The 11320-nt window shown below is 52.3% G+C and overlaps 1 protein-coding gene and 1 pseudogene across 1 annotated transcript; both read left to right on the top strand.

Annotated features, from left to right (window-relative positions):
• Positions 1 to 3839: 3839 nt before the first annotated feature.
• DDIT4 (DNA damage inducible transcript 4) lies at positions 3840 to 6018 on the top strand. Its single transcript, XM_028109569.2, has 3 exons — positions 3840 to 3987; positions 4113 to 4374; positions 4661 to 6018. Exons 2-3 carry the CDS (start codon positions 4173 to 4175, stop codon positions 5152 to 5154), a joined length of 696 nt encoding a protein of 231 aa, XP_027965370.1. The 5' UTR covers positions 3840 to 3987; positions 4113 to 4172; the 3' UTR covers positions 5155 to 6018.
• A 1786-nt stretch (positions 6019 to 7804) lies between these two features.
• LOC114214131 (thymosin beta-10 pseudogene) lies at positions 7805 to 8089 on the top strand (annotated as a pseudogene).
• The last annotated feature ends 3231 nt before the right edge of the window (positions 8090 to 11320 follow it).

The raw sequence follows: 11320 nt of genomic DNA, 5'->3' as shown, positions 1-11320 counted from the left end.
TGTTCGCTTTATCATTAACTTTATATGTGAATTTTATCTCAATGTTTTTAAAAGTGTTTTGAGGCACTTGAGGGTAAAGTACTAAGTGTTTTAAAAGATTCCCCATGTTAGCCCTCTATACAATGTCAGCCTCTCTCCCCAGCTTCCTGGGGTTGCATACTATATTCCTTATTTTTTTTTAAGATTTTATTTATTTATTTGACAGAGAGAGACACAGCGAGAGAGGGAACACAAGCAGGGGGAGTGGGAGAGGGAGAAGCAGGCTTCCCGCTGAGCAGGGACCCCCGATGTAGGGCTTGATCCCAGGACCCCGGGATCATGACCCGAGACCCTAGCTGAAGGTAAATGCTTAACAACTGAGCCACCTAGGCACCCCACGTACTATATTCCAATTGGAGAACTAAACTGCCTTAGAAGCCCCACTCCCAGACCTGAGCTGAGGAGGGATGAAAAGGTTCAGATACATCTAAGGCTCTTGGCAGCACTTGTCAGAAGGGGGATAGAAAGGTGGCATCCAGGTCTTCTGAAGAGCTCCCCGATCCCCAGCCCCCCCCCCCCCCCCCGCACCGGCGCAAAAGGCCAACCTAGATCCTGGGAATCCAGATGTAGGTCTATAATTCTGGGGAAATTCACCTTCTTGCTTTATCCAGCCTCCCATTTATTTATTTATTTTTTTTAAGATTTTATTTATTTATTTGACAGAGACACACAGTGAGGGAGGGAACACAAGCAGGGGGAGCGGGAGAGGGAGAAGCAGGCTTCCCGCGGAGCAGGGAGCCTGATGCGGGGCTTGAACCCAGGACCATGGGATCATGACCTGAGCCGAAGGCAGACGCTTAATGACTGAGACACCCAGACGCCCCAGCCTCCCATTTATTCATTCATCTCTTCATCCAAGGAATATTCACTGAGCCTTTACTATGTGCTGTACACTTGAAGTTAAGAAGCTCATAGTCCAATGGGAAGACTAAAGTGGAAACAGTTACTAACAGAGATATTCACAGGGTATAAGGATGACATGAGGAGGGGCACCTAAGGGATGGGAAGGTTGGGGTGGACATGCTGGGGAAGGCTTCTTGGCAGCAGAGATGCCAGAGCTGGGTCTCCAAGACTGCGGGCAGGAGCATGTTCAGGCACATCTGACCTGCAGCCAGCTTAGGCCCAAGGAGAATAGTAGGGAAAGAGAAGCACACCAAATGCAGGGTTTATAGGATCTTTGAGGTTTCTGAAGAGGCCTGGCTCAGAGGCTAAGAGAGAGAGCTGCCTCCTCCCCAGGAGTTTCCCCAATTTTAGATGTTTCCCACCTCCCCCATCTGCTTCAGTGTGGGAGGGGTGTGTGAGTTGGCAATGAAGTCTTTCCAGCCCCAGCCAGGTGGAAGGGATCCCATCCTTCACCTCACGCAATGAACCATTGCCCTCACCCCCACCCTGACTCTACAGAGGGGCTAACAGTTAAAAAATCCCTTGTCTAGGTCCAAAGGTTCTCCTGGCAGACAATGGTTTGGGGCTTTGCCCGCTCCTTCACAGGGGTGAAAAGTGTAAGCGCAGAAAGCCATTTGGAGCCTCCCCAGCCAGACCTCAGCCAGGCCTCCTAGCAAGGTGATTGTTTACCTTTATCCCAGAGCCCACTCCCTCTTACTCTGGGAAAAACCTCCAGGGTTAAGACTGCTGGTCCTTTTTTCATCACTTTAAAAAAACAAAATGAGACAACATTAATGGATTTCTCTTGAAAAGAAACAAAATTACTCAGTGCCCATTAACACAGCCCTTCCCATTTGGGAAAAACTTTTTTATTAACAGAATGAGACAGTGAATTAAAAAAAGGTGTTTAGCACACCACTTCATGATGGTGTTTATTGAATATGAGTGATCCCTAATGAACTGACCTCTCCAAACTGGCTCTGGAGTCTTTTGCTTATGGATATCCACTTTTTAAAAAACTTCTATTTTTCTTAGTGTTTCACATTTTTTCTGAAATATTTCCTTTTTAAATTTCTGCCAGAGAGAGAGAGAGAAAGAAAAACATCCCAAATCTATCTCCTTCTGTCTCAAGTGTCCCCAGCCCAGTCTCCCTGGCGGGAAGGGCAAGTGGTACTCTGGCGGATTCATTCTCTGATCTCCGTCTGGGGGACAAAAAGATGCATCCATACGGGGGATCACCCCACCTCAGTGAAGCGTGATTTCAAAAGAATGTCATCTACCACCAGCCCTCCAAGCACTTCCCCTAACGGCCATGACCCTGGGGTCTTTAAGGCTCCCAGCAAGTGATCAGAGCTCCGAGGACAGGAAGAAAGGGCCCGGGTGTTCAGGTCTTCAGCGCCCCAGAGGCTAAGAGACTATTATTATACTGTGCAGCAGTCTTAACGCTATCTTCTAATCTGATTCCCCTAATTTATTTTTTATCTATAAATCTGTCTCCAGAGGCGGTTCTTCCATCTGGAAAATGGGGATGTTGGTGCAGAGCTGGAATTCCGGTCCTTTCCAGCTCAGGTCTCAGTCTGCCCGAAAAGACCCACGGGTCAGCTTTTTTTTTTTTTTTTTAATTAGGTGGGGGTGGGGATGGCAGGGGCCCGACCTCCGGCAAGTGTCATCTGTCACGCGCAAGCCCGCCCCCGAGGCGAGGCCTGCCGGTCAGATCTGGTTAGGCTCTCGGAGTGGGAGCGTCTGATGTAAATTTGGTTTCCTCTTCCTTCGGATCCTGGTGTCCAAGGTTGATAAGCCTTTAAAGACGAAAATGTCGAGTCCATTCGAACCTCCTCCCATCCTCAGCACCCCGTATGGATGTATTTGTTTCCGAGCACCGCAGTCAGGCCAGATTTCCTGTGGCCCCGCCTGAATGATGAAACAGGGGATGGCCATTGCACTCCCGGACTTTTCCGGAGATCTAGGTCCTTGGTCCTGATGCAACTCTCCGGGTCTTTTACACAAAGCGCATTGAGAGGAGGGGCGCTAGGACCCGGCAGACACCCGGGGACTCTTGGGCACGGCGGGCGGGAGAGACATCACCGCGCGGCGGTCGGTTTTGTGAGACCCTCTGAGGGTCCGTGTGTCTTTCTGATACGGGTCCCCGTTCTCAGCCCTAAGTCCAGGCGCTAGGAATCCTAGCCCAACAAGACTTTTCTAGCTACCCTCCCCAAACCCTCTCCTTGGAAGCAGTTGGGGGTGGGAGCGGACACTATTTGGGGACGGAGATTCTGCGGGGCATGTCCCCCCCCCCAGAGTTATCAGGCGGGTGGGGCTGCAAGGAAGACAGAGCTCGGTGCCTCGAGCTGCCCAGTCTGGACCCCACCCCCATATTCCGATCCTTTGCAAGGCAGGCTTAGCGTGGGGTACGTGCGCGAGGGCCTGCCGGGTTAACGTCTGCTCCCCGCGCCGCCGTCCCACAGGCATCCACCCGAGCGTCTACTTGTGCCTGTAGTCGCAGGCTCCCAGACGCTGGGGGCAACCGTTTTCCCGGCCCGCCGCCCCCTCAAGTTCCCCTGGCTTTCTCCCCGCGCGGTCACGGCTACCCCCTCCCCCAGCAACAGGACCCTATAATAAACAAGTCTTTCCTTGATCCTCCCCTGCCGCGAGCGCCCTCGGGGACCTTGGCAGCTGCAGCCGCCGCGGATCCCTTCCAGAAAGGGGGCGTGGCCACGGCTCGGGGTTCGGCTGGGAGAGTTCTGGGGCTCGACGGGGGCGGGGCCAGGCCTCTGTCACTGGGCAGGAGAGAACGTTGCGAACGTGCGCCCCGAGCACATTGGCTGAGGGGAGCCACACTCCCGGATCTGGATTGGGCCGCGGCGCCGAGGGGGGGCGTGGCCTCTCCGCACTAGTCCTTATAGGCCTCTCGGTCCTGGTGCTAGGGACCGCGGCAGGCCAAGGGGGAGGTGCGGGTGGGTAGAAGGGACAGGTCTGGGCAGCGCTCGGGGGTTGGTACCAGTTCGCGGACCCATTCAAGCGGCAGTAGGCACTTGTCCTAACAGTTCTCGCCGACGGAGCCAGCTGGTAAGTGTCCCTTCTGTGTGTGTGCTGATCCTTGCGTGGGAAGGCCTCAGTACTGCGGGTTCCTAGCGCTCAGTCTGGTCCAGCCCCCAGACTGACGCCGGGTCCGTGCCCCTCATGTCTTACAGCGTTTTCTGCGGTCCCGCATCCAGAGGTCCTCTGCAAACGTCCTGGCGTTCGTCCTCATCATGCCTAGCCTTTGGGATCGCTTCTCGTCGTCGTCCTCCTCTTCATCTTCGTCCTTGTCCCGAACTCCCACCCCAGATCAGCCGCCCCGTTCAGCCTGGGGGTCGGCGGCCCGAGAAGAGGGGCTTGGCCGCTGCGCGAGCCTGGAGAGCTCGGACTGTGAGTCCCTGGACAGCAGCAACAGTGGCTTTGGGCCGGAGGAAGGTAAGCCGTGGGCGGAGACTCGACTCGTCGACTTTTGCGGGGCCGGGGAGGTGGGAAAACGCAGCTCTGCAAGGAGTCAGCGCCGCCTTGGCTTCCTATCCCATCGGAACCCCGGTTTCGGATGGGGCGGCGGGATGGAGGAACAGGGATTGGAGTATAGGGTTCGAGCGCGGCGCAGAAACTGAGGCACGGAGGGGGAAGGCAGTGTGTTGGTTTCTTAAAGAAACAGCACCTCCCCTTTTCGGAGCTGCTCTTACACCCTTTTCCTGTGTGCTCTCCCGGCCAGACTCGGCATACCTGGATGGGGTGTCCCTGCCCGACTTCGAGCTGCTCAGCGACCCTGAGGATGAGCACTTGTGTGCCACCCTGATGCAGCTGCTGCAGGAGAGCCTGTCCCAGGCGCGGCTGGGCTCGCGGCGCCCCGCGCGCCTGCTGATGCCGGGCCAGCTGGTGAGCCAGGTGGGCAAGGAACTCCTGCGCCTGGCCTACAGCGAGCCGTGCGGCCTGCGGGGGGCGCTGCTGGACGTCTGCGTGGAGCAAGGCAGGAGCTGCCACCGCGTCGGCCAGCTGGCCCTCGATCCAAGCCTGGTGCCCACCTTCCAGCTGACCCTCGTGCTGCGCCTGGACTCACGCCTCTGGCCTAAGATCCAGGGGCTGTTCAGCTCCGCCAACTCTACCTTCGTGCCGGGCTTCAGCCAGTCCCTGACGCTGAGCACGGGCTTCCGAGTCATCAAGAAAAAGCTGTACAGCTCGGAGCAGCTGCTCATTGAGGAGTGTTGAACTTGGGCCTTGGGGGGGCGGTGGGGGGCGACCCTGATCCCATGGCAGAGACAACTGAACTTCTGAGGTGATCATTGGCAGGCAGGAGTTGAGGGACTGAGGCCTGTCGTTAGAAAACTGACAACAGCCACCTAAGGAAAGGTTGAGGTGGTGGGGAACACTGTGTTTCCATGGAAGCTCGCTGAGGTGTGCAGGTGGCTCCCGGCTGGGGGTGTATGCCCCTCAGTGCTGTAGCATGAAACAAAGGCTTAGGGGCCGACCGGGCTTCTGGCTGGATGTGTATGTAGCATGTACCTTATTATTTTTATCGTTACTGACAGTTATGATGACAGTGGTGTGACAGAGCCAGGTGAGCAGCTGGGCTGCACTGGCCTCCGCAAGGGGTGTGTGCTCCCGGCAGCGGCCCTGGTGGGAGGGGGGAGGTCAAGGTGGTTTGTGTATCTCACGGTCTAAAGGGGCCAAATGTGTTCTTTGTTTTTGTAGCTTTTGTGTGGTTTTTTTTTTTTTTTTTTGATCAGAGCTTCACTACTGACCTGTCCTAGGCAGCTATCTTACAGACTCATGAATGTAAGGAGGAAGGGGTGGTGTGGGGATCACTTGGGGATCTTTGACACCTGAAGAAAAACTACACCTGGGAGCTGCGTTTGCCCATCCCCCGCTGTGTACTGAGGAATGGAGCTGTGAGGGGATGGGGTGGGATTGGGGTGGGGGCTGGAACCCCGCCCCCCCCACAGGAGTGTCATCTGGGTCTTCCATCTAGAACTGTTTACATGAAGAAACTCGTTGTTCATGAATACACTTGATGTTCAAGTATTAAGACCTATGCAATATTTTTTACTTTTCTAATAAAAATGTTTGTTAAAATGGTTGAGTCTCCTTGGGGCTGTGAAATAAAAGGAGGGGGAGGAGGGCCGGTAAGAGGCAAGTTTCAGCAGACTCGGGTCCACCTGTGTGTTTCTCTGTCCTTTTCCGGGGCTGCCTGCCAGCCTGGTAATGGAGGTATGTGGATTGTGTGCCATCTGTGCCAAGAACCCTGGCTGCCTTGGCTCTGTGCGGGCTGATGCTACCAGGGGAAATCGCTGGAAAGCCCTGGAAGGCGAGGAGTGAGTGAGACCTCCCACTGAGCCAGAGTCTCAGTAGGGAGAGCTCACCTGGTTGCCCTGGGTTAGAAGGCCCAGGTACAGGGCTCCCTGAGCCCAAGGCACTTAAGAGGAACTAGAAGGACTATAAAAAATGTTTTTCTTTCTGTGAAAAAGTCACAGTCCATTTGTTACATGGTCATGAAAATTACAAAATTGATCTCTGAATGTAAAAGGCTAGGGAGCAGGAGTACCAAGAAACGGAGTTAGTCCCAGCCTCTTATTAGACAAGAAACCTGGGGCTCTGAGGGGCATGACCTGCAACTGGGAGGTGTGGCCCTGGCAGGTGCAGAATGAAACACACACACACACACAGGGGAAGCAGGGAGGGAGTAGTGAGGGGACTACCGGCCTTTCTGCATGAATTCCTTGGGTGACTTGGACTCATTGTGCTCTCTGGGCCCCAGTTTCCTTATCAGTGAAGTTGGGGTTGGGCCAGATGAAGGCCAAGGCCCTTCCACTTCTCCCTCCCTGTGCCAGTCAAGGAGGGAGGAGGAGGAGGGGCAGACCTCTAACTCTGGCCTTTGGAGAGCTGTTACCTCCCTTTTTTCTCTTCCTGGTCCCAGGCCAGCCTTGTTTGCCCAACGTTAAATCAGTAGTTCTCCCACTTGAGCGTATGGGGCCCAGGTTAAAACATAGATCCCTGGGCTCTGGTGGAGATTCTGGCCGAGTCCCTCCTGGGGCCCTCCTTGCATTTTCATCAGTGATTCTAACACAGGGTCCTAACCTTGGATGGTTTAGAAGATTCACATCTCTTTGGTAGAACTGAGTGACTTGTTCCCCAAAATGAATGCACTTGGGTTAGAACTAGATCTGAAAATGCTGATAACAATGAGAAGGTGCCCAGAGTAGTTTTAGGGGAGCCCTCACCCTCATTTTCTTAGCATATCCTCCTGATAGCCACCCTGTGAGGACTGGGTGGGACATGGGTTAGTAATGTTTCACAGACTAGTAAACACAGGCCCCAGCCCTTGAATGACCATCTTCTGACTGTGCCTGACCTTGTCCACTTTCAGTCCCTCAGGGTGGAAGCCGGGAGTGAAGGGCGCTCCACCTCTGGGTAGTGTCTGGGCATACTTCCTGGGAATCAAGATCAGCTCCAATGTTCACAGCTGTATGTCCCTCGCCCCAAAAGAGGAGCAGGGAAAACAACGTGTCTGGCTCCAAGACAGTCTTGTTGGTATTTAGAGGCAAGAACTGGATGCCATGGTCAGCGTTAACTTCTCTCCAAGACCAGGAGGCAGTGAGCACACAGGGCTCCTTTTCTTAGATGGTCAGACTGAGGCCAGAGGAAAGCCTGGACTCCCAAGAAAGCCCCGCTGAGTCACCATCTCCTGAAACCAGACTGGCTTTCCTCATCACAAAACTTGAAACCCGCCCCCCCCCAAGCCGGACAGAAGGGTCCCCGGGTGGGACCTGGCAGGCCTCTTAAGATGCAGCAGGGAGTCTCTTGCTGCAGCAACGCGAGTGGGAGCACCAGGCACCGGGCTCGGAGCCGAACTCCACGGATCACTTTAAGAAAATGGCAGACAAGCCGGACATGGGGGAAATCGCCAGCTTCGATAAGGCCAAGCTGAAGGAAACGGAGACGCGGGAGAAGAACACCCTGCCGACCAAAGAGACCATTGAGCAGGAGAAGCAGAGTGAAATTTCCTAAGAACCTAGAGGATTCCCCACCCCCGTCATCTTCGAGACACCCCAGTCGTGATGTGGAGGAAGAAGAGCCACCTGCAAGATGGACACGAGCGACAAGCTGCACTGTGAACCGGGCACTCCGTGCCGACGCCACCAGCCTGCGGGTCTCTGAGGGGACCCCCCCCAACTGGACTGCCACATTCTCCGGTTTGCCCTGGGATATTATAGCAAATTATTTGTATGTTTAATGAAAATAAAACATACCTCGTGGCAAAAAAAAAAAAAAAAAAAAAAAAATGCAGCAGGGAGCTCTGTCCCAGGTTTTGGGCTCTCGAAGAGAAGACGGGAAAGGCTCCTTTGTTGCTAAGACTGAACGCTAATAAAGCTTATAGACTTACAAATAAAATCCAACTTTAGAAAATGCTTCCAGAAATTGTTCTGTTTGGCTTACAAAGTTTGTACTGACTGCCTCTTTTATTTCTATTTCCCAACTCATCGGGATACTACTCTAGAACCTATAATAGCTCCCTATTGCCAGATTCCACTGTCTGCCTTTTAAGACCTTTGCTAATGGGCCCTACTTGCCCTATCCAGCCTGACGGCCCACCACGCCCCCTACAACTCCCCTTCTTTATGTACAGGTCAATACGGCCTGCCCCCTTCTCTCATCCCAGATTTTGCTCTTTCCAGTGCCCTTCACCAGGGATGTCATTCCTCTGTCCTGTCTGCAAACCCTTCCCATCCCTTAAGACCCAGAGTGAGTTCCAGCCCTTTTATGACTCTCCCTGCCTTCTCCTGCCTCATCCTTCACAATCACAGTGTTGAAAACTTAGCACTTTTCTGATCTCACTGTATGCACTTGTTCCCTTGCTACCCCTGGGCTCCCCTCAGACCCTCGCTGTCTGATTGCTTGATCATGCCCCTCTCCCTTGGCTCAAACCACACAAGATTTCCCCACCAGCCTCAGACTCTCAGGCTAAGGAGAGAGGAGAAGAAACTCTTCATTGTTTTACTATGCCTGCCGCCCAGGTTAGAGGAATAGTAAAGGCTAAGGTCCTGGGAGGGAAGTCATGTCCTTAGTGGTTAAGGCCACCATGCTGTGGTGAAATCTGGGTTTGAATCCTGACTCAGACCTTTGTTAGCCAATAACCTTGAGCAAGTCACTTTGAGTTACCTCATCTGTAAAATGGGGATAATAGTGAAGAAACATGTATATAAAGTCGTAACTGGGGTCCACTGTTGGCAGAGGAAGCCAGTGGTTGGGCAAGAGATGGGGGCCCGAGCTGTGGCAGAGCCAGCTGCAGAGTAGGCACCCCGCAGTAGGGATCACCTTTGACCTCCTTCCTCTCTGGTCCTGCTTTCTTCTAACATCTTTTCAAAAGTCACCGTCTTAACAAGAGTCATGTCAACATACAACACACTGTAAAAAACATCATTTGGGGGGCATCTGGCTGGCTCAGTCAGTAGAGCATGTGACTCTTGAGCTCAGGGTTGTGAGTTCAAGCCCCACATTGGGTGTGGAGATTACTTAAAAATAAAATCTTGGGGCGCCTGGGTGGCTCAGTTGGTTAAGCGTCTGACTCTTGATTTCGGCTCAAGTCATGATCTCAGGGTCGTGGGATGGAGCCCCACATTGGGCTCCACGCTGGGTGTGGAGTCTGCTTAAGATTCTCTCTCTACCTCCTTCTGCCCTTCCACCCCACTCGTGTGCACTCTCTTTCTCAAAAAAAATTTTTTTTAATCTTAAAACAAACAAACAAGTCATTTGGGGGTAATGTGCTTAGAGAGCCACACCCCTATATTAGGTTCCTTTATTTCCACCTCATGGTTCCGAAGGAAATGCAAAGGCCCAGAGTGGCTCAGTGAGCAAGGCTGCGGGGCTGAGATGGGAACTGTGGCCTCCTACCTCCAGGGCCTTCCACTCATTCCCCTGAGCCCTCCCTGGCTCCCAGCTGGAGGGTGTCTGGGTTCAGCCACATCTGCTTTGTTTGGCTGCTGGAGGGGGCCAAGTACCGCTGGGCCAGCCCAGGGGAAGGCTGAGGAAACAGGAGGCACAGAAACCAGGCCCAATTAATAGATTGTTACAGGACTCTGTAATTATCCTTAAAGGGGGGCTCTTTATGAACGAATCACAAATTAGAAAGCAGTCTATTAAACTCAGCCACATCCATTCAAGGAGTCTCCATCTTGATCTCATGCATGGGCAGTGCACAGAAACATCTGTGGCCATGTGATCCTAAGGGCTCTGAAGGAAGACCCTGAGGGGCTGTCATCTGATTACTGCATTCATTCATTCAACCTGTCTATAACTACGTGGCTCTGTGGGGCTGCAAGAGAAAGCCACAATAAATGGGAACTCCTAAGGAGCAGACATCTCTCTCTCTCTCTCTCTCTCTCTCTCTCTCTCACACACACACACACACACACACACACACACTCCCACATAATCACACACACATTTACAGGGAAAACTACTGTGGGGCATAAAGAGAAGAGAAAATAGGCACACACTCAATTTTGCCCACCCCCTCACTTCCCAGGAAAAAATATCCGGCAATATAGAATCATTGAACCATATAAGATGAAACTAATTAAACTGTATACTTAAAACTGGTGAATTGTATTGAATGTAAATTATAACTTAATACCTGCACTTAAAAAAAAAAATATATATATATATATATACACAAGAATTAACTCAAAGTGAATCATAGACCTAAATGGAAGAACTAAACTATAAGGTTTTTAGAAGAAAATGTAGGAGTAAGTCTTCTATGATCTTGGATTAGGCAATGATTTCTTAGCTAGGGCACCAAAGTTACAAGGGATAGGAAAGAAGGTCAGCAAGTTGGACTTTATAAACATTAAAAACATTTGTGCTTCAAAGGACACAATCAAGAAAGTAAAAAAGACGACACTGGTGGGGCGTGGGGGGCGCCTGGGTGGCTCAGTCATTAAGCGTCCGCCTTCAGCTCAGGTCATGATACCCTGAGTCCTGGGATCGAGCCCCACTTTGGGCTCCCTGCTCTGCAGGGAGTCTGCTTCTCCTTCTGCTGCTCCCCCTGCTCTTTCCCTCTCTCTCAAATAAATAAATAAAATCTTAAAAAAAAAAGACAATACTGAGAGAAAATATTTTGGAAATCATATATATGATAAGTGATTTACAGGTAGAATATACAAAGAACTCTTTTTTTAAGAGGGGGGAGGGGCAGAGGAAGAGGGAGAGAGAGAATCTTAAGCAGGCTCCACGCCCAGCTTGGAGCCCTACGAAGGGCTCCATCTCACAACCCTGAGATCATGACCCGAGCCGAAATCAAGAGTCGGCTGCTCAACCAGCTGAGCCACCCAGGCGTCCCTATAAAGAACTCTTGCAACTCAACTAAGAACCAAGC

The sequence above is a fragment of the Eumetopias jubatus genome, unplaced genomic scaffold, assembly GCF_037043125.1.
Source record: "Eumetopias jubatus isolate StellerSeaLion01/CBP00866 unplaced genomic scaffold, mEumJub1_p1.0 scaffold_17, whole genome shotgun sequence".
Taxonomy (NCBI): Eukaryota; Metazoa; Chordata; class Mammalia; order Carnivora; family Otariidae; genus Eumetopias; species Eumetopias jubatus.
Note: the sequence above shows the minus strand (reverse complement) of the source record. Positions and strands in the feature narration are given on the sequence as shown.

Coding starts and splice junctions, on each gene's coding strand:
- DDIT4 (XM_028109569.2), top strand. CDS start 4,173: ATGCCTAGCCTTTGGGATCGCTTCTCGTCGTCGTCCTCCTCTTCATCT. Junction 4,375..4,660: donor TGGCTTTGGGCCGGAGGAAG/GTAAGCCGTGGG, acceptor TCTCCCGGCCAG/ACTCGGCATACCTGGATGGG.